Source organism: Kogia breviceps, chromosome 3, assembly GCF_026419965.1.
Source record: "Kogia breviceps isolate mKogBre1 chromosome 3, mKogBre1 haplotype 1, whole genome shotgun sequence".
Lineage (NCBI taxonomy): Eukaryota > Metazoa > Chordata > Mammalia > Artiodactyla > Physeteridae > Kogia > Kogia breviceps.
This window is the reverse complement of record NC_081312.1, coordinates 50,117,448-50,145,320: the sequence shown is the minus strand read 5'-3', so window position 1 is coordinate 50,145,320 and position 27,873 is coordinate 50,117,448. Positions and strand designations below refer to the sequence as shown.

At 37.2% G+C, this 27,873-nt stretch overlaps 2 protein-coding genes across 2 annotated transcripts in view; one reads left to right on the top strand and one right to left on the bottom strand.

Moving 5' to 3' along the window:
• Nucleotides 1-8,732, top strand: part of ATL1 (atlastin GTPase 1) — a 90,320-nt gene extending 81,588 nt beyond the window's left edge. The window contains exon 16 of the mRNA XM_067028484.1: nt 8,718-8,732. The gene's annotated coding sequence lies outside the window, so the exon portion shown is untranslated. The remainder of the gene's footprint in view (nt 1-8,717) is intronic.
• Nucleotides 392-27,873, bottom strand: SAV1 (salvador family WW domain containing protein 1). Its single transcript, XM_059057101.2, has 5 exons — nt 27,683-27,873; nt 24,495-24,938; nt 9,406-9,676; nt 6,580-6,723; nt 392-772 (listed from the first exon to the last, which is right to left on the bottom strand). The coding sequence occupies exons 1-5, from the start codon at nt 27,774-27,776 to the stop codon at nt 571-573; spliced, it is 1,155 nt and encodes a 384-aa protein (XP_058913084.1). The 5' UTR covers nt 27,777-27,873; the 3' UTR covers nt 392-570.

The following is a 27,873-nucleotide window of genomic DNA, read 5'->3' as shown; positions in this document are numbered from 1 at the left end:
CAACATGTTTTTAAAGGGTTCTTTACATTCGGTGGTGGGGGGTGACTCCATACATTACATACAAAAATTTATCACAATAAAGGTCCCAAATCCCATTTTGTGTTTTGCACTATACAACGGTAATATTTAAACCATCCAATTCAAGACAATATTCCACACTAAAGCAGTAAACATATTTTTTTAAATACTGCATAGGTTATCTCTCTCGTTCTGTTTTTTTGAAGAAAGGTACTGCTACTGTGAGAGTTTACCAACTGATCATTTCCTATTTAATATCTGGTTAAATGACATTTCTTGTTGCATTTGTCTCCATCGAGAATATTCAAAGCAGTTTCCAAATATACAACATTTAGAAGTGTTTGCCATGTTGGCTCTTAAAATGATAAACTCATTTTTTTCCTCAATAAAAGAATATTTTTAATAACAAAATACATGTAAAATTAGAATTTTATAATTTCCAAAAAAGTAAGCTGCCTTTATTAACCAAAGTACTTGTTTGCAGTTTTTTTTAATCTGTGAAAATATTTTAAAGCCCTTATAAAACTTAAATTTTATTTTAAAAAAATTAACTTAAAAATTCTTGCCATGTTGCTGGGCATACCACTGCTGTCTCTGCTTGCGATTTTCCAACTCTGTGAGAAGAGCCTGTCTGTAGGCTTCATACATTTTAACAATCTGTTCCAGTTCTTTCATGAAAAGCAACTTTAGCATTCCCTGGTATGTATCCAGGTCAGCCAGCTGGAAGAGTTCCCACTTCAGAATATGGTCGTATCTGTTTTAAACACAATCAGACATATGTTCACAACATATTCATAAATATGTATTTATAACAATAAACTGTTCTATTTTTATAAATTTCAATTTTATTATAACTAAATAAACTATAAACTTCAGTTTAAAATAACCAAGTTATTAACTGCTATTTAAATACACTATTTTTTAGGGAGAGGAGAAAACTACTAATATTACTTCATTTCAATCTAAGTTAAAAAATACCCATTTCCATTCATCTTATGTATCAGTTATTCTAATATTAATGCTAGATAATAATGAACAAAGATTTCAAACCACTGTGGTTCTATAATTTCTGAAGAACATATTCCATGCTATTCATAAGTTCATCCAAAGTTAATTGTCAGGAAGGTAAGAATACTTTAAGACCACATTGTTCCTGCAATGAATAATATAGAAACATAGGCAAGACCATCTGTGTCATTAATGTTGATAAAGCTTTTTGAGGCATACTGTTTACTACAGCAAACAAGGAACTAAACAGGTAGAGGAATGAAAAGGAACCATCATTTGTGGGCTGAATAATTCTGAGGTTGAGTACACAATATTACAAACAAACAACAAAAAATACAGAAAAACTCAAGCAGAAAGAATAAGCTGTTTTCAAAATGACAGAATAAATAGACTGTAGAAGACTGCACAACGTGGGGCCGGACTCACATAAGTTTATATTTATATATAGTTCAGAAGGCTTTTAGTCCTTCTTCAATGGTAAGTAGGTCACATACTGAGATGAAGTATACAACGAACTACTAAAGCAATAATTTACACTTTGAATTGAAAGGGACCTGAAGACAGCACTCTACTCCAATCTTCTCATTTTATAGATGAAACCTAAAGAGGTTATATACACATCTCTTACAAAACTGTTTAGTGATTAAAAGATCAGAAAGGCAGAGAACTATATGGAATAAGGCACATCACAGTAATAGTTTTGAATAATACCTACTAAGACTAGAGAAAAAACGTGAACAAGTTTTTATAGAGCAAGGCATATACCTATATTAAAGTTACACTTCTCAAATCATATTGCACAACAGACATAATAGGAAGAACTTTAATTGTAAATTCTAGTAAATTTATTCTTAATCATTTATAACATTTCCTACACATTTCCTTTGTTTGGTAATTCATTTACCATCTTATTCCAAGGGGATCACGTAATATTTTTTTAAAGCGAAACAATAAACAAATACAGAGCAGCCAGTATGAGCTACAGACTGTGCCTGGTATGTTGACATACATTTCTGTACAACCTGGTTATGTGTACCAGGAATACCAAAAGCACAGCACAGTACAGTACACAAAAATCACAAGGTAAACGTATTTTGTTGGATCCCAAATTTACTAATTTACTTACTGAGCACTGCAAATTTACTAAAAGATACACTTGGCAGAAAGCTTTATATTCTCTTTAGTGGGAAACTCCAACTATTTGCCAACATATATTGGAGAAATACTACAAGAAATACTCAGTGAGCCTCCATGAAGAAACAATTGCAAGGTGTTTCCTAGAACCTCTGCCATTCATGTACCTTAAGATTTTACTTATTTGTTTGAAACAAATTCATAACTCCTAACAAAAAACCTAATCTTCCCAAGTCTGAATTCCATTGCTAAGGGGCGTTTCAGCAATGTCTACTGATTCAAGATACTTAAATTTAGGCCAGGTGAACTATAAGAACGTTAAATCTCATCATCTGGGTACATTCTATCAAGGAAAAGAAGGGAGAAGAATATGGTAATATTGGTAAATATCAAACTTGTTTGTAACACATGAATATCATTCTGTATAAGCATTCAAGTTTTTTTAGAAAAGGAAAAAGAAAAAAGCTTCAGACAATTTTCTGACTTCCCAATCACAGCATTTAGCATCAAGAATAGGATTTTGGGGCTTCCCTGGTGGTGCAGTGGTTGAGAGTCCACCTTCCGATGCAGGGGACACGGGTTTGTGCCCCGGTCCGGGAAGATCCCACATGCCACGGAGTGGCTGGGCCCTTGAGCCATGGCCGCTGAGCCTGCGCGTCTGGAGCCTGTGCTCCGCAACAGGAGAGGCCACAACAGTGAGAGGCCTGCGTACCACAATAAAAAAAAAAAAAAAAAAAAAAAAAAAGGATTTTGTGTAGAAGCAAGAAAATCAGAATATTTAGTGAAAATACTTCGGGAAGAAGAAAAAGTACTCTAAGGAAAACCACAGATGAGAAAAGTATGCAATGTATCAATTTCCATTCCAAATCCTTGCTCCTCCTGTTTCTCTATAGTGACTTCCCTTCTGCCTATGCCCGCCATTTACTTTTCTTAAGAAAAGTATGTAATTCCCATTCTTTTCTTCTTAAGGAGCCAAATAATCTGCTTCAGTTTAACTTTTTAGCCACTACACTCTAACTATACAGATAAATCATTCAGAAAATAGGCTGTTTACTCCAGTATCCTTTTCTCATAGCATCTCTCTTGCTATATTTTTCCTACAGCAGAATTCTATTCAAACAGTACTTATAAATAACCCATATAGGCAAACAGCAATTGCTGTAATGCTACCAAAAGACCTTGTTCACACTCCAGTGGATGCTGCCTTCAGGAGCCAAAAGTACTGCTATTCCAGCCCCGGGTATTGTAATGTAGCCCAAGTTCCCTGTGCCTGTCTTACGTAACAGTATGCCCACTCTTCCTTTCCTCCTACACCCAGAAGTGAGTCAGCAGTGATACTGCAGGATCACAGACACAGGGATGAAATAGAGTCTGTGCCACAGTGCTGTTTGGGGACTGGTGTTGGGGGGTGGGGCGGGCATGAGGAATAGTAGAAAGTAAACATGTTCCTGATGGTCTTTTTCCCGTTAAAATCTTAATTTTATCCTATGGTTCAGCTTGCTTACAGGTACATGATACATTATGGACTTTTGAGAGCAAACTTAGAAACAGACCTTTACTAAAATTAATAAATAAGAATTTAGAACATTATCTGTTCTAAGTCAGTTCTGGAAGTATATGCAAAAATTATTTTGGTAAGTTACTGCTAGAGATAGAAATAAAGCATTTTAGAAAGCTAGATAATGTCAATTGTTTGTTAAACAAAAGGAAGAAATAAGCTAATTTTTTGGATAATTGATTCTCCATTATCTAATTCATGAATAACAACTCACCTTCTGTTGATAGAACAATATTAACCATTTCCAATCCTCTTTAGAGACAGAAATTTAGTATCATCTAAAAGGTAGACCTAGACCTCTTGTTTTAAGCAGTAAAGAAGTACTTGTTCTCTTTTCTCACTGGCCCATTCTGGGAGGAGTTCTGATCTATTTGAAAAAAACTTAAGTTGCTAGTTTCCTAAAGTTCTATAGTTAGCTCACAGAGCCAGAGTTGAAAGGGACTGTAACGTTAGGAGTCTATTTCTTTTCTTTTTTTTTTTTTTCCCTGTATGCTGGCCTCTCATTGTTGTGGCCTCTCCCGTTGCGAAGCACAGGCTCCGGACACGCAGGCTCAGCGGCCATGGCTCACAGGCCCAGCCGCTCCGCGGCATGTGGGATCCTCCCAAACCATGGCACAAACCTGCGTCCCCTGCATCGGCAGGCGGACTCTCAACCACTGCGCCACCAGGGGAAGCCTTAGACTACAACCCTAATAATATCATCTTGTCTCTCTGCATCAGGCCACACAGATCAACAGCCATGAATTTACAGACTGAAAAGATCAGAGGGAATGTAAGGGAATGTTATGTTGGCCAAGAATTAACAAATAGTTCATAGTAAATAACCAGTAACTTTATGAGATTTAATTATTTTATTCTAAATTCATTGTACAATCATCTTAAACTTTCTAAAAACTCTTCTTTGGGCTATCTTATGCTGATAGTTTTGGTTTTTTAAATACGAATGGAATATTTAGAGTAAGGCTGCAAAATGTCACCTTATATAATTGTTAACAGTACTGTACATGCAATTATTATGTGTAAAATACCTAGCAAAGTACCAGGAATTTAATAGATACTTAGTAAATGATAATTATTATTAAATAAGAAGTAGTAATGACAAAAGTTAAGAGTATGAACTTTGAAGTTAGAGAGAAAGGTTTGAAATCTACCACTTAATATTTGTGTGATCTTAGCACAGACAGAGTTTTTTTCAGCTGTAAAGTAGGTTTTGGGAAGATTATATGAGATAACGTATGTAAAAGTTTAGCACAGTATGGTACAGGAAGCACCAGATTATCAATAACTATTTACTTTCAGACATCCCCTTTTCTGAAATCATAGCACTTTGTATATACCACTGTCACTGATCCTTGCCACAGTGGATTATTGATCTGAGTACCTACTTCTGTTTTCCCAGAAGAGAGAAGCTCTTTGAGGCAAATATTTCATTTATTCATGACTGTATTCCAAGAACAGTGCCTACTATGGCACCCAATAAATATCCTCAATGAGCCTAGCAAACTCATAGCCATCTTTTTTTTTTTTTTTTTTTTTTTTTTTGCGGTACGCGGGCCTCTCACTGTTGTGGCCTCTCCCGTTGCGGAGCACAGGCTCCGGACGCACAGGCTCAGGGGCCACGGCTCACGGGCCCAGCCGCTCCGCGCCATGTGGGATCTTTCCGGACCGGGGCACGAACCCGCGTCCCCTGCATCGGCAGGCGGACTCTCAACCACTGTGCCACCAGGTAAGCCCCATAGCCATCTTTAAAAACTAGTGCATGTATTTTCCTTTTTGGTGCAGCTTTCCTTGCTCACTCATAATAACAAGAAACCATTGTTAAGGGCTTACTCAAGTCAGCCACTGTGCCATTTGATTTAAAATGCATGATCAGGGACTTCCCTGGTGGTGCAGTGGCTGGGACTCCATGCTCCCAATGCAGGGGGTCCGGGTTCAATCCCTGGTCAGGGAACTAGATCCCACATGCATGCTGCAACTAAGAGTCTGCATGCCACAACTAAGACCCAGTGCAGCCAAAAATAAATAAATATTATTTATAAAAGCATGATCACTTTTAAGCCTCACCACACCAAGTAAAGTAGATAAGATTATTATCCCCTGTATTTCAGTAGAGAAAAAACACTTAGAACTAAGTTCAATAACTTGCCCAAGGTCATTCGGTAAGTAGGTGATGGAGACAGAAATCACACTTTCCTTCTGGACAGTTTCCTTCCTGAGTGATCTTAACCACTATTCTATACCTTTACCCACAATAATAACAGTAACCATTTACTAAGCTCTCTATGTGCAAGACACTGTGATACATATTTTAGATGCATTATTTTATTGAATACTCAATAACCTTAAGAGAAGGTACTATTACTATCTCCAATTTACAGAAAACAAAACTAAGTTAAGCACCCTTCCCAGGGTAACAAAGCTAAAGTATCAGTGAACACAGAGATCATCTCCTCCCAGAACTTGAGCCACCACACATACTATTTCCTCAACATGCTTGTGTCCCGCTTTGATTCACCTATGTACCTAGGACTTACCTGGCTCCTTCCTTTTATCACAAGGTATTGCATCACTTATTTACAAGTTATTCTACCCCCATGAGAATGTAAGCTTTTTATTGCATCCCTGTAATAGCCTATGTCTGCACACAATAGAAAGTGAAGATTCAATAAATATTTGTAAAACTTCTATTTCTAATCAATGACTTTTCAACTTCATAAGCTGTGATATCCCTTCTTTAAATAATAATGGGCTTTTAAATAATATTTTTTAAAAAACGGTGCTGTGTGTTTTAAGCAGCCCAGAGACTCCATTCAGGCTTCTACTCACCACTCAACAAAAATTTGTGCTGTAAATTCACTTACTTCACAGGGGCTCGAGCATAAACCTGAAGCCAATCAGGAATTTCTGCAGTATGATAAGGATTTGCAGGTACCAGAAGGGGCTGATTTCTTTCAGTTTGCTGTGGCTGGTATGTGACAGGAGGAGGTTGATCATACCGAGGTACACTAAGAAGAAACAATCAATGTTCATTAGAATAAAGGCCCTAAATAAAACATGAGATATAAGAATAATATTTAAGTGTTTTTCAATGTGCCTCTTGCCCGAACTCCTACCACCTAAAAAGCATAAGGATCTGGCTTTTTTTAAAACCATACTACAGGGGAAGTAAAATGCACCTTCTCTTGGAAACTTGTAGGTCATTGGTGATGGATAAAAAACTAAGCTAAATCTTTACATATTTTTAAGAGATTTCATCTGGCTGATATTTATTCTTTTCAAGGGCAACTTTAAAGAAGGCTATTAAAAAAGTCAGAGCTAAGTTATAATCTTTATACAGAGGCTTAAAACTAGAATCAACTTTTAGTAATAACTAGTAATTAGCTATAAATTTATACTAGAAAAGTTGATAATTTTTCTCAAAATAAGAATGGATATTTTCTTTCTCCTTTAGGCTGAAAAAGGGGTTTGGAACAGGTACTACAGTAGGAGTGAGTACTGTGCTTGAAATATTCTCATAACTATACTATTTCCTTTCCACTTTCACCACCTTAAGAGAGCATATGGAAGTTAGGGTTGATTAGAACCTGTTTTAAGTCAGAGACGTTAAAAAAAAAAAAAAAAAAAAAGACCATGCTTTTAATTAGTTCTAACAGCCTATAAGTTGGGGTGGGGGGGAAGGAAAGAACAGCAAGGTGGGATAAGGGCTCTTAATGGGAAGATGCTAACGAAAGCACTGACCCACATGAAGGTTAAAGACTGAATTCTGGGAGACCATAATGGCCTATTCCAGACTTGGAGATAAAACTGGAAGAGCCTGCCTCCAAACATAAAGGTTTATGTGTATATCAGGAAAGATCATTCCAATACTAAACCAGGACTAAAGTAACTGTTGGATTAGACTGTAGTTAACAATTTAAAGATCAATGTGCAAATGGCACTGAATTTTACCTTCAACTCTTCTTTCATAAGTAGGTGCAAAGTGAAATATTCCTTGATAGCACAATTGGGAGGTGGGAAAGAACTGAGGCTTCGAAGCCAGATACACCCTGGGGGGAGTACGGATTAACCTCAGTTTGGCCAATTACAAGTTGCACGAATATAAGCGAAACTGCTTCACTTCTCTAAACCTTAGCCTTTTGATTTGTAAAACCAGAATAAATTCATACGAAAAATGACTCTTCTAAGGATTAAATGACCTAATATATGTCAAGAGTTCTGTATAAGGATTAGCATAATACAGACAACCAAATAGCTGCTAATACTACCTATCTGAGCTTAAGGAAGGTGTTTATTCTCTCCTGCTTAAAGTCTACAGAGTTGCTGAGAGAAGCAAATTAATTGTGAAAATGCTTTGTAAACTATAAAATTCTATAATAATATTCAATATAAAATTAATGATAAACAGAAAACTAAGCTCAATATACTCTCAAATCTGGTTATATGGACCAGAAAGCCTCTGAGATCCAGTGACAGCAAACTGTAACCACATTTTGTTGGGGGTTTTAAGGGGTTTTTTTGCATTTCTATCATTTATTCATTCAACAAAACATCTACCTGTGTGTGTGTCTCTGTGTTTGGTGCCGGGGACACAGCAGGAATACATGGAACTCATCCCTGCCCTTGGGTAAGGGTAGTGATCAGGTGGGAGGGAGGCTACAAATTACCCCTATCTCACAGGCCTGCAAATTGAAGCCAGGGAGAGCAGCAGCTTGCCTGAGATGGTAAGGAGAGCAGGCAAAGGGGCCAGAGCCCAACACAGGCAGAGAGGCTGACTTGGTTCTTTTGAAGGGATGACAACCTCACTTGTTCAATAAACACTGACTGCCACTAAATGGAATCACTGGAAAAAAACAGTTTTTCAAACTTGAATTAAAAATCCAAATATGTAAAATGATTAAAACAGCACAATAATGACAAAGCTTAGTCTTCTGGGCGATAATATTAAAATGTAGGGACTTCACTGGTGGTGGAGTGGTTAAGAGTCTGCCTCCCAATGCAGGGGACACCGATTCAAGCCCTGGTCCAGGAAGATCCCACACGCCATGGAGCAACTAAGCCTGTGCACCACAACTACTGAGCCTGCGCCCCTAAAGCCCGCACTCCACAACAAGAGAAGCCACCACAATGAGAAGCCTACACAGTGCAATGAAGAGTAGCACCCACTCACTGCAAATAGAGGAAGACCACGCACAGCAATGAAGACCCAATACAGCCAAAAATAAATAAATAAAATAGATAATTTTCACTTTCTTGCATGGCAACAGTTTAAAAACATAAAATATCTGTAAATTGAATAAAATCAGCAAAACATTATAATTCAAAATATATTCTGACACATTAGAAGGTAGATGTGTATTTTATACAAATTTAAATGTAAAGAGGCAGATATTCTATTTATTTACTTTAATTTCTGGGTATCTTTAACAAAAGCATTCTGGCATATTAAAGCAGAATCTGATATAAGAATATTGATCCTGTTTTTGAGGTTTGTTTCAAAAGTTGTTTTTTAATTATTAAAGTCATTCATTACTAAATATAAGTCCAAAGGAAAAAAATCTCATAAGCTGTGAAAAATAAAGTTTTCAAATCAAACTTCAGGACACCTTTCTCTCTGATGAAAATATGAGTTCAAAATCTACCATTAGACAATCCCAAAACAAAGAGTTAAGATAAAGTTGATAGTTTACCTCGGAGCACAGGGATGCCTATATTGAGCCTTTTTATTTGTGTGATCTACATAATAGGTTCCAAATTCTGATGACTCAACTCGTTCCCATCCTGGAGGAAGTCCTTCTCGCTCAAGAGGATGGCTCCAATGAGTTGTATTTGTGTTGTGATCTATGTAATATTTCCTCCCTCTCATTGTCCAGTCCACAGACCAGCCAGGAGGAAGGGGTAAATCTTCAGAACCATGGTTAGTTAAATTTCCTAAAGATGTAGCAGCAACTCTCCCAATACCTGAGAAGAAAGAGAAAAAGAGAAGAAATAGAACAATTATTCATAGCTAAAAAATATGCCATATGTAAAACACTTACAAAATTAACTATCCTAATCATACTCTTCCTGTTAAAAAAAAAAATCACGATTTTACTGTTGCAAATAAAATTTTTCATAAAACTAGCCAGTGTTACTATTATTTAATTACAAAAGAAGAGAGAAACTAGGCTCCCTCTTTGAAATCAATAAGAAGTTAAGGAATACACAAACCAGAAAGAAGTAAAACATGACAAAACCGGTAAATGTGGGGGGGAGGGGTAAAAATGCAGGGTTGTTAAACTGCATTTGAACTTAACAGATCACCTACTTAACCATATATATATATATACACACACACGCATATATATGGCTATATATAAACCTCATGGTAACCACAAGCCAAAAATCTATAATAAATACACAAAAAAGAAAAAGAACCCAAATATAACACTAAAAATAGTCATCAAATGACACAAGAACAAAAGGAACTACAAACAACTCCCCAAACAATTAAGAAATATCAATAAGTACATATCTATAAATGTAAATGGACTAAACACTCCAACCAAAAGACACAGAGTAGCTGAATGGATACAAAAAAAAAAAAAAAGACCCATATATATGCTGCCTACAAGAGACTCACTTCAGATCCAAACATACACACAGACTGATAATGACAGGATGGAAGAAGGTACTCCATGCAAATGGAAATGAAAAGAAAACAGGAATAGCAATATTTATACCAGATAAAACAGACTTTAAAAACAAAGATTGTAACAGGGGACAATGAAGAACATTACATATGATTAAGGGATCAATCTAAGAAAAAGACATAACAATTGTATATATATATATATATACACCCAATATAGGAGCACCTACATACATAAAGCAAATATCAAAAGATGTAAAGAGAGTAATTCACAGTAACACAACAATACTAGGGGACTTTAACATCCCACTTAACATCAATGAACAGATCACCCAAACAGAATATCAGTAAGGAAACACTGGTCTTAAACAACACATGAGACCAAATGGACTTAATATGTACATAGGACATTCCACACAAAAGGAAAATACGCATTTTTTTCAACTGCACAGGGAACATTCTCCAGGATAGAGAGCACATGCCACGCCACAAAACAAATCTCAGTAAATTTAAGCCAACTGAAATCATGTCAAGCATCTTCTCCAACCACAATCCTTTGAGACTAAAAATCAACTACAATGAAAAAATAGCAAAAAACACAAGTGGAGGCTAAACTATGTTAATAAACAACCCAACGAATCCCTGAAGAAATGAAGAAGAAATTTTAAAAATACCTGGAGACAAATGAAAATGAAAACACAAGAATCCACCAGCTATACACTGCAGCAAAAGCAGTTCTGAGATGGAAGTTTATAACAGAAAAGATTACCTCGAGATGGCAGAGTAGAAGAATGTGAGCTCACCCCCTTCTTACAAAAACACCAAAATAACAATTAACTGCTGAACAACCATTGACAAAAAAACGCTGGAACCTACCAAAAATGATACCCTACAACCAAAGACAAAGAAAAAGCCACAACAAGACAGTATGAGGGGTGCAATCATGATAAAATCAAATCCCATACCCACTGGCTGGGCAACCCAAAAACTGGAAAACAATTATATCACAGAAGTTATCCCACAGAAGTGAAAGTTCTGAACTCCATGTCAGCCTTCCCAGCCTGGTGGTCCGGCAACAGGAAGAGGAGTCCCCAGAGAATCTGGCTTTGAAGGCCAGCAGGGTTTGATTGCAGGATTTCCACAGGACTGGGGGAGACAGAAGCTCTACTCTTGGAGAGCACACAAAAAGTCTCGTGCTCACCAGGACCCAGGGGAAAAAAGCAGTGACCCCATATGAGACAGGGCCAGACCTACCTGCCTAGTACTGGAGGACCTCCCACGGAGGTGGGGGGTTGCTGTGGCTCATGGCAGGGACAAAGACACTGGCAGCAGCAGATCCGGGAGTATGCATTGGTGTGAGCCCTCCTGGAGGTTGCCATTAGCCCTACCCTACAGCCTGTAGGCTCCAGTGCTGGGGTTGCCTCAGGCCAAACAACCAACAGGGCAGGAACACAGCCCCACCCATCACCAGACAAGTGGCTGAAAAGTCTCCCTGAGCACAGCCCTGCTCACCAGAGGGACAAGACCCAGCTCCACCCACCACTGGGTAGGAACCAGCCCCTCCCACCAGGAAGCCTGCACAAGCCTCTTAGACAGCCTCATCCATCAGAGGGCAGACAGCAGAATCAAGAACTACCATCCTGCAGCCTGCGGAAAGCAAAGAGAAATCACAGTAAATTAGACAAAAGGAGACGGCAGAGGATTAGGTCCCAGATGATGGAACAAGATAAAACCCTCAGAAGAACTAAGTGAAATGGTGATAGCCAACCTACGGGAAAAAGAATTCAGAATGATAGTGAAGATGATCCAAGATCTTGGAAAAAGAATGGAGGCAAGGATTGAGAAGATGTAGGAAATGTTTAACAAAGACCTAGAAAAACTGAAGAACAGACAGACATGAACAATACATAACTGAAACGAAAAAAAAAAAAAAAAAAAAAACACTAGAAGGAATCAATAGCAGAATAACTGAGGCAGAAGAATGGATAAGTGACCTGGAAGACAGAATGGTAGAAATCACTGCCACAGAACAGAATGAAGAAAACAAAAATGAAAAGAAGACAGTCTAAGAAATCTCTGAGACAACATTAAATGCAACAACTTTCACATTATAGGGGTCCCAGAAGAAAAGAGAAAGAACCTGAGAAAATAATTGAAGAGATAATAGATGAAAACTTCCCTAACATGGGAAAGGAAACAGTCACTGAAGCACAGGAAGTGCAGAGTCCCAGGCAGTATAAACCCAAGAAGGAACACACAGAGTCACACAGTAATCAAATTGACAAAAATTAAAGAGAAAAAATATTAAAACAAGAGAAGAGCGACAAAAAACATACATGGGAACTCCCATAACGTTATCATCTGATTCCTCAGCAGAAACTCTGCAGGCCAAAATGGAGTGGCATGATATATTTAAAGTGATGAAAGGGGAAAAACTACAACCAAGAATACTCTACCCAGGAAGGCTCTCATTCAAATTTGATGGAGAAAAGAACAGCTTTACAGACAAACAAAAGCTAAGAGAATTCAGCAGCGCCCGACCAGCTTTGCAACAAATGCTAAAAGAACTTCTCTAAGCAGAAAAGACCACAACTAGAAACAAGAAAATTACAAATGGAAAAGCTCATGGGTAAAGGCAAACATACAGTAAAGCTAGAAAATCATTCACATACAAATATATCAAAACCAGCAATTCTGAGAAAAGGAGAACACAAATGCAGGATACTGGAAATGCATTTGAAATTAAAAGACCAGCAACTTAAAACAATCTTGTTTATATACAGACTGCTATATCAAAACCTCATAGTAACCACAAACCGAAAATCTACAATAGATACACACACAAAAAAGAAAAAGGAATCCAAACACAACACTAAAGTTAGTCATTAAATCACAAGAGAAGAGAATGAAAGAGGGAGGGAAGGAAGTTTATAGCAATCCAAGACTACCTCAAGAAACAAGAAAAATCTCACTTAAACAATCTAACCTTATGCCTAAAGGAACTAGAAAAAAAGAATAAAATCCAGTTACTAAGAGGAAAGAAATCATAAAGGACAGAGAAGAAATAAATGAAAGAGACTAAAAAAGCAATAGGAAAGATCAATGAAACTAAGAGTTGGTTCTTTGAAAAGATAAGAAAAATTGATAAATCTTTAGCCAGATTCATCAAGAAAAAAAGAGAGAAGGCTAATGTCAATAAAATCAGGAAAAGTTACAACAAATATCATAGAAATACAAAGGATCGTAAAAGATTAATATGGATAATTACACATCAATAAAATGGACAGCCGAGAAGAAATGTACAAATTCCTATAAATGCATGATCTCCCATGATGGAACCAGGAAGAAATATTCAATAGAAGATAAAAACTGACCAATTACTAGTAATGAAACTGAATCACTGATTAAAAATACTCCCAAAAAACGAAAGACCAGGACCAGACAGTTGCACAAGAGAACTTTACCAAATATTTACAGAAGAGTTAACACCTATCCTTCTCAAACTATTCCAAAAATAGAACAGGAAGGAATGTTCATGAAATCATTCTACAATACCAGCATCACCCTGATACCAAAACCAAAGACACCACAAAAAATTACAAGCCAATATCACTGATAAACATAGATGCAAATATCCTCAACAAAATATAAAAATCAAATTCAACAATACATTAAAAGGATCATACATCATGACCAGGTGAGATTTATCCCAGGGACGCAAGGATGGTTCAATATCTGCAAATTAATCAATGTGACATACCACGTTAACAATTTGAAGAATAAAAACCATATCATCATCTCAACAGATGCAGAAAGAACTACTGACAAAATTCCACAACAATTTATGATAAAAACTCAGCAAAGTGGGTATAGAGAGAACATGTCTCAACACAATAAAAGCCACTTATGACAAACCCATGGCCAACATAATACTCAACAGTGAAGAGTTTTTGAAAGCCTTTCCACTAAATTCAGGAATAAGACAAGGATGCCCATTCTCCCTGCTTCTACTTAATACAATATTGGGAGTCCTATCCACAGCAATCAGACAAGAAAAAGAAATAAAAGGTATCCAAATTGGAAGGGTAAAGGTAAAACTGTCACTATTCACAGATAAGATATGCTATATAGAGAACCCTAAAGTCTCTGCACAGAAACTATTAGAACAAATAAATGATCTCAGCAAGGCAGCAGGATACAAGATTAATATACAGAAATCTGCTGCGTTTCTATACACTAATACTGAAATATCAGAAAGAAAAAGTAAAGATAAAAACAATTCCATTTAAAACCTCATCCAAAAGAAACAAACACAAAAACAAAAAAACCTAGGAATAAACTTAACCAAGGAGGTGAAAGACCTATATGCTGAAAACTACAAAACACTGATAAAGGAAACTAAAGAAGATTCAAAGAAATGGAAAGATATTCCATGCTCTTAAACTGGAAGAATTAATACTGTTAAAATGGCCATACTACCCAAAGCAGTCTATAGATTTAATGCAACCCCTATCAAAACACTCATGACATTTTTCACAGAATGAGAACAAATAATTTTAAAATTTATATGGAACCACAAAAGACCCAGAGTTGCCAAAGCAATATTGAGAAAAAGAACAAAGCTGGAGGTATCAGCCTCCCAGGCTTCAGACTATACTTCAAAGCTACAGTAATCAAAACAGCACAGTACTGGTGCAAAAAGAGATACATAGATCAACGGAACAGAACAGAAAGCACAGAAATAAACTTACTCACCTACAGTCAATTAATCTATGACAAAGGAGGCAAGAATATACAATGGAGAAACCTCTTTCAATAAGCAACATTAGGAAAGCTGGACCACTACATGTAAAACAATGAAATTAAAACATTCCTTCATACCATATAGAAAAATGAACTCAAAATGGTTTAAAGACCTAAATTTAGGACATCACACCATAAAACTCCTAGAAGATGACATAGGCAAAACATTTTTTGACATAAATCGTAGCAATATGTTCTTGGATCAGTCTCCAAGGCAAAAAAAAAAAACAAGCAAAAACAAATAAATGGGACCAAATCAAACTTACAAGCTTTTGCACAGCAAAGGAAACCATAAACAAAATGAAAAGACAACCGATGGAATGGGAGAAAATATTTGCAAACAATGCAACCAACAAGGGGTTAATATCCAAAATATACAAACAGCTCACATAACTCAATATTAAAAAAAACTAACCCAATCAAAAAGTGAGAAGACCTAAATAGACATTTCTACAAAGAAGACACACAGATGGCACATGAAAAGATGCTCAATATTGCTAATTATTAGCAAAATGCAAATCAAAACTACAATGAGGCATCACCTCACACTGATCAGAATGGCCATCATCAAAGAGTCCACAAGAAATAAACGCCAGAGAGGGTGTGGAGAAAAAGGAACCCTCCTACACTGTTGGCAAGCATGTAAATTGGTGCAGCCACTATGGAAAACAGTATAAAGATTCCTTTAAAAATTAAAAATAGAGTTGCATATGATCCAGCAATTCCACTCCTGGGCATATATCTGGAAAAGAGGAAAACTCTAACTCGAAAAGATACATGCACCCCAATGTTCATAGCAGCGCTATTTACAATAGTTGACAAGGAAACAACCCATGTGCCCATCAACAGATGGCTTAAGAGGATATGGTGTATATATGTGTGTGTATACATACATATATATATGTATACACACACATATATACACATACACACACAATGGAATATTACTCAGCTCTAAAAAAAGAATGAAATATTGCCATTTGCAGCAACATATGGATGGACCTAGAGAATATTATGCTTAGTAGACAAATACTATATGATATCATTTATTTGTAGTATCTAAAAAATAATACAAATGAATCTATACACAAAACAGAAACAGACTCAGACACAGAAAACAAACTTATGGTTACCAAAAGGGCAAGGGAGGGACAAATCAAGAGTACGGGATTAACGGATACAAATTATTACATATAAAATAAATAAGCAACAAGGATTTACTATATAGCACAGGGAATTTACCCAATATCTTGTAATAACCTATAGTGGAATACAATCTGCAAAAAATGAATTACTATGTTGTACACCTGAAATTAACACAATATTGTAAACCAACTAGACTTCAAAAAAAAATTAGAGGGGCTTCCCTGGTGGCGCAGTGGTTGAGAATCCGCCTGCCGATGCAGGGGACATGCGTTCGGGCCCCAGTCCGGGAGGATCCCACATGCCACGGAGCAGCTGGGCCCATGAGCCAAGGCCACTGAGCCTGCACGTCCAGAGCCTGTGCTCTGCAACGGGAGAGGCCACAACAGTGAGAGGACCACATACAGAAAAAAAAAAAAAAAAAAAAAAAACTGGCAGAGAAAAATCCTAATTATTCAATAATGTATAATTAGGACAGCACAACATCAATTCTATAAGAAAAATTAAAGGGGCAAAAAGGTACAAAGTTGATTAAAAAAGAACATTCAAAAAAATGTTGTCCCATGGACTTCCCTGGTGGCACAGTGGTTAAGAATCCGCTTGCCAATGAAGGGGACACGGGTTCGAGCCCTGGTCTGGGAAGATCCCACATGCCGCGGAGCAACTAAGCCCATGAGCCACAACTACTGAGCCTGCGCTCTGGAGCCCGCGAGCCACAACTACTGAATCCCGTGCGACTAGAGCCCGTGCTCCACAACAAGAGAAGCCACCACAATGAGAAGCCCGCACACCATAACGAAGAGTAGCCCCCACTCGCCGCAACTAGAGAAAGCCCACACGCAGCAACAAAGACCCAACGCAGCCAAAAATAAATAAATTTATTGTAAATTTTAAAAAGTCCCAAAGCAGAGAGAAAAATGCAATTAAATATTCTGCCACTGCCATAAATTAAAAGAGAAAAAAGAATGAAGCAATCAACTCTCTGAAAGAAGACCACAAAGAAGCAAAGCAAGAACCCCCAAAACAGACGTAAAGACAATAGAGAAAATAGGTGTGCTTAGGAAAGAAATAAAGATGAAGATAAAAACTGGAAGAACACACATGCAGTGTTTGTTACGGTGGAGAAACCTGGCAAATCTTAACCAAGTGCTGAAGGTTAACATCACCAATAATGTCATACAGAGATCGTGTAACTCCTTTATATATAATGAAGACACTTCACCTCCGTGGTATTCTTTTCATAAACCAATAAGCCCAGTCTAATCATGAGAAAAACATCAGACAAAATACAAACTGAGGAAAAGTCTACAAAATATCTGACAAGTATTCCTCAAAACTGTCAAGGTCATGAAGAATAAGAAAAGACTAAGAAATTGTCATACACCAAAGAACACTAAGGAAATATGACAACTAAATGCAATGTGGTACTCTGCACTGGATCCTGTAACAGAAAATGAGTATTAAGGAAAAAGTTGGTGAAATCCAAATAAAGCTTGGTATTTAATTTTTTTTAAATCCTTGAGTTCATAAAGACACTAAAAAAATAAACCTCACTGGTTACCTCTGGAGGTGGTTAGGGTATCAACTGATTATTCTCAAAAATAGTAAGTAAAGGAAAAGATCTAGCATTTATCCTGTCTTATATGAATAACCAAAATATTGATAAACGAAACCAAATAATTGATAAAGGAAAGTTCTTCATTATAGAACTCTTCATGTCAGAATTCCAACTAATAAAGAAACGACAGTTTTGAGGAATACTTGTCATTATTTGCAACAGCTAACGAAATATTGGATCTAGCCAATAATGATTAACGGCTTCCAAATCAATAGGTGAAAAGCTGATGGACAACATCATGATGATGAATTGGTATGACATCTGATCCCATGATCAATTTTAATATCACAAAAAGAGAAATCAGTCATTATGTGTGTCTGGAACTGATGCAATAGAATGTACACAACGCCACCTATGAAGTACTCTGGCAGAACGGAAAATGCAAGAAAGAAAACAAAATCACTCTTGCTCAGTACCCTTTGGGAAGAAAGACATACATTTCTAAACATATGGTGACTATAAAACAAAACAAAGCTAACAAGCCTTTTGGTGAAACTGACTTTGGCTTCTGTCACCTGCAACTGAATGTTTATTTAGTAAGTGTAGCTTAAGCAACTTCAGTACTTAAAGAGAAAATATTTAAAGAGAAAAGAAATAAGAAATAAGCCAATCAAGCATGCAGTGGCTTTATACTTTCTCATACTTCCATCACTAAAAATGTTGTAGTACTAGCCACACCAAGCACAGCAATTTTTTAAAAGAATTATAGTCAATTCAATGTATTCAAATTGAGTTATTTATAAGACCCATAACATTTTGGCCCAAGAGAGGTCCCCCTGGAAACACACAGATTTCTAAATGCAGCATTAAAAACAAAAAGCTATTATAGTAATTTAAAACTCTACAGGCTTAGAGAGTGTGTGACAATTTCATTCATCTGCTTAGAAAATCCAAATTTCCATATACTGACCTTGCCTAAATCTAGAAACACATGTACTGTTACATGTAAACAACAGTAGGTACCAAACAGCAGATTTTAAACCATGATAAACTTGAAATTCACATTTAGAGGAAACACAAAGACCTCTCTGTAAAACCTCTGTGTCCAGGAATTAAACCTTGCAAGTTATTGATAAGGGAGCCAGGAAGTCCACAAAGTCCCAAATAGGCTCATCAGCTTTACCAATGCCATGTGAAACCATGATTCCTAACCTTTTTAGAGCTGTCTATAAACAGTTTATTTAGTTTCAATGACAAACCACACCCCCACTTTCTGAAGCTGCCACATGCACTAAATCTTTTTCAAACTATTGGATAATTCTATAAAACTATTGAGAGATGAAGGTACTGTACAAAAAACTGGAAACCACCAATCTAAAACAAAATATTATCAGTAATAAAATAAGTCTAGCAGACTTAAAAAAAAAGCTATATCAAGCTTTAACACACCAGACCTCCACTCTTAAGTTCAGTTAGAAAGCTGAAACTTCAATAACCAAACATGCCAAATCTGGAAAAAGCATATAAGAGCATATAATACCTTACAAAAAACATGAGCACTAACAATTATGAATGTCTACTCTGTCCCTGGCCCTTTCCATATGTACTATTTCATACTCAATCAGCGCTATGAGGTAGTGGTATCATTACCAATTTACAGATGAGGAAACAAAGGTTCAGGTAAGTTATTTTACCAAAGGCCACAAAGATGATATAAGGTCAAATGACAAATTTATTACCAACCACGTAATCTCACCCCAAAAGATCAACTGTAATTCTTCAAAGAAAATATGACTGCCGCTAATAAAAGAAAATGCAATCTATAATTCTGAACTTGTTTCTGAGCTAGAAGGGAAAAAATAGTTTTCCATAATTTCAATTATTAGTCCCAGAAAAGAATGAGTGGCATTCATAATCTTCAAAATAACTTCCATTTTCAGGAATTAACGGCACAAGCACCTTCCACTTACATAAAATAAACTAGAACATTAATAAGCTACATACATGATTTCCCAAAGACACAGATAAAGTATTACTTTGTCTCTCCACCAAGCTTTCACTAGATATGCCTCCAAAGAACTTACTGTCATACAAAATTGGCAGGTATCTACAAGATCTGCCCTTAGAGACAAGCTCAAAAATTCTAGTTTCCTAATGTTGAAGTGGCTACAGAGAATAAAATAGAATATGGAACTCTAATGAAGGTTACAAGCTCCTGGGTAATACTAAACATTACAGCCCATATTATAATCAAGATGCTGATAAAAAGATATAAGGATTAAACTAAGCCAACTGCCTTTTTTCCTCCTCTCCAAAATAACTACAAATAAAGTTGTGCTCCTAAGGATTATTAACACTTCCTCAAAAGAAGATTCTGGTTAACTAATACTTATGCATTTCCTGGAGTAAACACAACTCCAGTATTTTTTTTTGGTAAAGCCTGGAACTTTTTAATTTGATTTTTATTACTTGATTTCTTTAGCTGTCTTCAAAAATAAAAGTTAAAAATTTGTTACTTAAAATTGCATAGAACTAAATTATCTAGGCGCAGAACAAAGGAATTCACTCTGCCTTTAGTATTCCAACTAAAGACTTCCTGTTAACAGCAGAATTCCTTCCTCTGGCACATACAATAACTGCCTGTAGGCCAAAATGTTAAAGGTCAAATTTCACAGCTAAATGTAGAACGTGCTAGGCCGTAAAACCCTTTAAGATATTATACAACTTGTTTTTTTGTACTTCTGCTAAATACAGTAAGATGAAATTAACCCCTGAGATAAGGCGTTTCCTAAAAGTCTAAGTAATAACTAATTGGCAGGAATTACTACTGTCAAGTCATTACAAAACTATCTTCTTTCATAACTTTTTTATGCTTATTACATTAATAACAGCAATCAAAATTTAAACCTTGTGAAAATAAATCTGTCTATAGCACATCCTTACTCTCCCACAAACTTACTTTCTCCTTTCCATTCATTCAAATTCCCTGAACTCTCTCCATCATAAATCTGGAACATATAAGAAGTTTCAAGTCTTTTCAAGATGAATTCAAGAAACTTCCAGCTATTGTCTCATATTCAGATTTTTTTTTCTTCTGGAAAAGACAGCTGTTAGGCTTTTCTGTTTGGTTAATAATTGGTTGTTAATCCTTCCCTGCCACTTAAGAGACCCCTGAAAAGAAGTTCCGTTTTTTTCTGAAAGGTAAAACATTAATCTTATTGCCCTGATATAAATTAATGTTAAGTGAAATTTCTCAAGCATGTATCACTGTCGTAATAAGTGCAAATCTTTTTTTTAATGACATTCTTTTTTTTTGTATTTTTGTTTGTTTGTTTTCTGTACGCAGGCCTCTCACTGCTGTGGCCTCTCCCGTTGTGGAGCACAGGCTCCAGACGCACAGGCCCAGCGGCCATGGCTCATGGGCCCAGCCGCTCCAAGGCACGCGGGATCTTCCAGGACCGGGACGTGAACCCGGGTCCCCTGCATCGGCAGGTGGACTCTCAACCACTGCGCCACCAGGGAAGCCCTAATGACATTCTTTAATTTGAAAAAGTATCCAGGGCTTCCCGTGGTTGAGAGTCCGCCTGACGATGCAGGGGACACGGGTTCGTGCCCCGGTCCGGGAAGATCCTGCTGGGCCCGTGAGCCATGGCCACTGGGCCTGCGCGTCCGGAGCCTGTGCTCCACAACGGGAGAGGCCACAGCAGTGAGAGGCCTGCGTACCACAAAAAAAAAAAAAAAGTATCCAATTAACTTGTATTTTATTTATTTCTAAAATATGATTGGGGAAAGCTGTTTTAAAGTCTGTCATTAAAATTACAAAAACTATATCAAATTGCATTAAAAGGGTCCTAAGAGAGGATCAGTAGAAATTTAGTTTTCACAGTATTTCCTCAAAGATATTTTGCAAATCAGAATTTTAAAATAAGATTTTTAACTTGGTATCATTAATTCTTCATACTTCAGGCATTAAAATGTACTGAGCTATCAGTGATGTTTGCAACATAAATATACATGGGAAACGTAGTACGAAGAACAGCAATCTGTATTAATGAAAAACAGATTGTTATAAGCTATTATTCCCGCTACCCCTTGGTTACCAAAAATGTCTTAAAAAGACTCCAGACTTGAAATCCGTGGATCCATTCACTTATTCAACCATTTATTTTTAGAGCACCTCCTACACAGTCAGGTGCTTTGCTAATCCTATCTGACTCTTCTCTTTCCCTCATCCCTCAATACCCGTTAGTGGCCAAAGTCCATAAATGCAGATGTGTCTCACTTCACCCCTTTCCAAATGTCACCAGCCTAGCTCAAATCCTCATTAACATTTAAAATATTAACCATAAGACATGCACCAAATGGAAAACTATGGAGATTTGAAACTACATATAAATAGTATTTAACATTAAGAAACTCATTAAAGTAAAACAGCAAGGATATGAAACTGTACAGAGTATAATCATGACAATGTTAAAAAAAATGTCATGGAAAAAGATGAAGGAAATAACTAAATACAAAGAATCTCTGGCATAATGAGTGCTTTACCTTTACTTTTCTGCATTTTGCAAATTTCCTATAATAAGCAGGTATTACTCTAAAATATATATAAAAATGAACTTTATTTTTTAAAGTTACTATTTTGATTGGATAACAAATCATTTCTGAGGTTTAAAACTACACGATAGGGCTTCCCTGGTGGCGCAGTGGTTGAGAATCCGCCTGACGATGCAGGGGATACGGGTTCGTGCCCCGGTCCGGGAAGATCCCACGTGCCGCGGAGCGGCTGGGCCCGTGAGCCATGGCCGCTGAGCCTGCGCATCCGGAGCCTGTGCTCCGCAACGGGAGAGGCCACAACAGTGAGAGGCCCGCATACCACAAAAACCACAAAAAAAAAAAAAAAAAAACTACACGATATCAGAAATAGCCAAAATAAACACTGAAGTATGCAGCTGTCTAATCCTTTAACGTAGAATTTCTTTAAAAACAAAAAAGGCACTCACCTATTTTCATTACAGTATTTCTATAGGCCTAGAAAACCTCTCCTCTTCAATATCCCAGTGAGACTTGAATATCAGCTTTCACAAAATAAGCTGCTCTTGCCAACTGTTCCATACTATTCTTCAATTTTCAAAACTTCAGTGATTTACTTTCTCCCAAAACCATAATTCTCATTTTTCCTCCAAAAGCATCACAGATTTGCACTACCACTAGTACCTGACGTTCTCTTTTCTCTAGCAATCTATCCTGAGTACAGCTAGTAAACTAATCTTTGAACACTGCTTTCATAAAATGAAAATCTTGTCCTTTTGAAATCTGCAATGGCTTCTGCTTGACTGGAGTTTAAATCCTACAGCCTGTTGTTGCATCACTAATCTCCACTCCATCTTACAACTTATTTCTTCAAACTAGACAGAATTACAGTTACTTGGATTTACATGTCTGCTGTTTTCACTGATTATTTCACCTAAAATGTCCTTCCTATGTCCCGTGTCAATCTACAGTCCAAGCACAAAGAAAAATAGTTCAGGTCCCACCTCTTCCACGAACCATTCTCTAAGTATTCTAGCCTACCCTGATCTCTCTCTCTTCTGGCTCCCTATCGCACTCAGTCAGTACCACATAGTATAACAACTAACTGTCTGTCATCATTTTTCATATATTGGTTTTGTTCTCCCAAATAAGGTACGTCAGATACCAAAAGGGAAAATGATAGACACATAAAGGATTAATACTAAGTGAATGAAATGTTTTCTACACTCAAAAAGCTCATACACCAAACTGTTTTTAAGTCACTTTATTTGAAGTTTCATGGGCTAAAAAAGGAAATGTCTCATGTATTTTTTATTTTTATCCTGCCAAAATTTAAAGCCTACAACTTACTAGGAAAAAAAACAATCAGATTAAAAAGTTTAATTTTCAGCTTGCTTCAGTTTACCTAGTGTAATCTAGTACTTTAGGAATAAAGTAGAACTGTGCATTTCTCCTATCTCTTCTGCTCCCTGTCAGGAAAATTATCTCAAAGTCAGGAAATACAGAGAGCAGATTTTTGAAAATTATATGGCAAATTTTTTTGCTCATTGCAAAAAGCACAACTACAAAAAGACACACTTAACACACAATTAATCATTTGACAATAAGTCTTTTTAAACTAGGGAAATAATTCTTTAACTACAAAAACAGTTCTGTTAAAAAAGAAACAGTGCAAGTGCTAGCTAAGTAATGAAGCAGTTGCCCGTGGTATCACCTATCATGCCCAATTCTTATTTGCCTTTCCTTTCCCAGGTTTAAGTCCAGTTTCTCTGAATCCCTAACTGTCCCATTCTACCAAATCTAAACATACATTCAATCCAACTACAGACATTAAAATCTCTAAGTTTTCAAGGTTCATACTGTTAACAGTCTAGATAGCCTTCAGATACGTATCAAGTTCTTATAAAATAAGTTAATTAGGTGAGTTAATGGACACAAAATTCTTTCCTTCAATGTAGGTTAATAATTATTTGCAAGCAGGCTTAGTAAGACTGGCAAAATGGAGTAGTAGTTCTCTAGGAGTATCTGTTAGCTTCCCAAGAAAATCTAGAAAAAGAACATCTTTTCAATGAAGTGTTAATAAACCTAAATACAAACTAATTTTAAGTTACCTGAAGCATGCCTCCCCTGATTCTGTGGCATTCTTTGGAAGAGATCATGGTTGTATTCATAATACCTATAGTCTTCGTGTGCTCGATCTCCAAGTGGGCGCCTCCTCTGACCATCAAAATAATTATCTGAATAATAATATCGGGAACCAGAGTCTCCATTTTCAACAGCAAAATTAACTTCTGTTAAAAATGAGTGAGAAGAGCCATATTCTCTAGGGACATCTGCTAGACTCCTGGCAAGGTAAGAAGGTGCAGATAATCTGTTGCTTTCTCTTCTCATTATTTCATGAGGTGTTCTTTGAATTGGAGTTCTAAGGAAACTATGGTTTCTTGAAACTATTCCATCTCCAGAAGCTGCAAAGGCAGTAGAGCTTGAATCTGGAAGACAGATATCAGTTCGTCTTGGAATTGTTGGACCATGCCGGATAAATGAAGGCATAAGATCTATAACAGAACAAAAAGTAAAATGACCAGTAAGTAATACACTTTTCAAAAGTTGTTTATTTATATTTATCGCCCCAAAATGAAAAATTTCAATGGACTTAAGAAAACACAATTTAAAATTTGAACTTAAGAAAACACAATTTAAAATTTTAGGAAAGTATTTGGGTTTGTTTGTTTATTTATTTATGGCTGCATTGGGTCTTCATTGCTGTGTGCAGGCTTTCTCTAGTTGCGGCGAGCGGGGGCTATTCTTGGTTGCGGTGCGCGGGCTTCCCATTGCAGTGGCTTCTCACTGCAGAACACGGGCTCTAGGTGCGTGGGCTTCAGTAGTTGTGGCACGCAGGCTCGGGCGCAGGCTCAGTAGTTGTGGCGCACAGGCTTAGTTGCTCTGAGGCACGTGGGATCTTCCCAGACCAGGGCTCGAACCCAAGTCCCCTGCATTGGCAGGCGGATTCTTAACCATTGCACCACCAGGGAAGTCCCTGGGTATTTTAAAATTGAAGCTGATTGATGTCTTCCCACTCAAATGAATTTATAATTTGTATAAACATGTTATATGTAAGCTCTGCCAGAATCGGAGGTATTCTGCATACTACCATACATAATATGATTAAATGTCAATAAGCTTAACTATGAAATACACATTAATGAAACACTCATGAATAAACGTGTAAACGATCTAACAAATGGATACAAAGTTACCAGCATAACTTAACATTACAGTTTGTTTTGCTGATTTTACTTCATTTTCAAAATTCCCCAAGCCCTTCTTCAAGCAAACACAATTTAAAAAATAAAACAGAACATAATGCTATTCCCAAACATGTAAAGGTGAATTCCTCTAAAAAGATACTAATATTATTAACCTGGCCTTCCTACTCTTGGAATTATGTAGCAGTAGTACAGTAATCAAAACATGGAAAAAATAAAAATTTAGCTATGACAATTAAAAAATTAAAAAATCTCATTTCTGGGACTACCCTGGTGGTCCAGTGGTTAAGACTCCGCCTTCCAATGCAGGGGGCGCGGGTTCCTCCCCTGGTCGGGGAACTAAGGTCCCACATGCCGCAGGGTGTGGCCAAAAAATCTTAAAAAATATATATATATATATATATATCATTTCTAAGAGAAACACAAATGTTGAATCAGTTCAAAAAAAACGCCAAGTCTAAAACTATGCCTCCTTTAAGAACAATTATAACTCAAAACAGAAGATAACAGAAGAACAATGGCTTTAAGGATACAGTACTTTTGAACACAGAACTTAAATAGCTTAGTTATTCCTAGTTAGAAAGCAGCAAGAAGAAAACTGGATTTGGAGACCGTTTTATTAGTTCATTAACAGTATCAGAGAGCACTCATATTAATATGCAACAGAAACTAAGCTAACTAGACAAAAATAAGTATCCAAATAAACAAGGCTCAACATTTGATGAAACTAACAAAGTACTATAACAAAAGTTATTTGCTTAAAGGTGTGGCAAATGTATTTCATGATTTCAAGTAATGTTCAATAAACTTTATTTGCAGCAAACTGCAAGCTATTTTAGCCAAAATCCTAAGAGAATGTGTAACCGAAAATCAAAATGTTAAAAAAGGCTTAAAAATCAAGTTTCAGGTTACTCATGTACCCATCTGATCTGTTCTGTAAGAAAGCACTGCAAATACAAGGATAAATCTGGAAAGTTGATGATGTGGTTTTAATGGAAAAAACATGCTCTCCACACCTTTCTGTGTGATCTTGGGCAAATATTACTAGGAACCTCTATGAAAAGCTTTCCCACTTACAATATGAGGTAATGCTTAAGTCACAAAGTCACCAGCTTCCAAGAAGGAAACTTACACAAAGGGCCCAGCAGTATGAGCACCAAAAAATTAGCTCCTTAGGTCACAAATGTTCGGAACACACAAGCAAGAATTAAAAATTCAAAAGACTCCGCCGGAAAATCAGAGTCAAATACTTAAATTGAAAATAAGAAAAGTGCCAGTTTTCGGGGGGGGAGAAAAATACACTCTATTAAATTTTTTTAAAAAAACGTTTTCGTAATGTACCCTGAAATATGATAGAATTTATTTTGAGTACTTTCTTTTTGGGGTCTCTAGGGTGCTTTATTTGAAGCAATTCTCACGAACACAGCCAAACATGTAATTTTGGCTCCTCCACCCTGAGATCTACTATTGATGAGGCTTTGGGTAGTGGCTACAATAGCGACGGTCAGCTTTCACCTCCTTACGTCCGCATCCAACAGCTGACGTGCTAAGGAATTCTACCCAAGCGTTCGCACAGCTTCCAGCACGGGCGAGTGACACCCTCAATGTTTACAAACACAAGGCAAATCTCGACGTAACGAGAAGAGAAAAACGTGTGCCCCAGTGTAATCACTTTAATTCCTATAAAATCAGGGGATCAGCAATTTAAGTGTTTCCTAAAGAACCTCTTTCTTCCCGTAATCAAAACCAACGACACTGCCACAAGGGGACCGGGAAATCTGTGGTTATTTGGGGGGAGGGGGCGGAGGTGGACTAATCTAAGTTTCTTACTCTTTATCAGCTTTCTAACAATGAACACCACTCCAGGCATAATAAAATTTTTTTTAAAAAAACAAAAAACAAAACAAAAACCAATATTCCACAGAGAACAAAAAGGAATGAGAAGCCGCGGGGAGCAGCGTCCGGCACCCCGCCCGGGTCCCCGCAGCCCGTGGCCGCCCCGGCCAGGTGTGGGCGCGGCGCCCGACACTCACTCCGCAGCAGGGGCGACGTCTCCTTCTTCACGTACTTCCCCTGCACCTCGGCCGGCTTGGACACTTCGTTTTTGGTTTTTTTTCGGGACAGCATCCTTGTCCACGAGGCCCCAGGCCACACCAAGCAGCCGCCCTAGGGCTCCGCGCCGGGCGCCAGGCGTCCCCGCCGCCACCTCCGCCGGCGCCGCCGC

Coding starts and splice junctions, on each gene's coding strand:
- SAV1 (XM_059057101.2), bottom strand. CDS start 27,776: ATGCTGTCCCGAAAAAAAACCAAAAACGAAGTGTCCAAGCCGGCCGAG. Junction 24,939..27,682: donor GACGTCGCCCCTGCTGCGGA/GTGAGTGTCGGG, acceptor GTTCTGTTATAG/ATCTTATGCCTTCATTTATC. Junction 773..6,579: donor TATGCTCGAGCCCCTGTGAA/GTAAGTGAATTT, acceptor TGTTTAAAACAG/ATACGACCATATTCTGAAGT.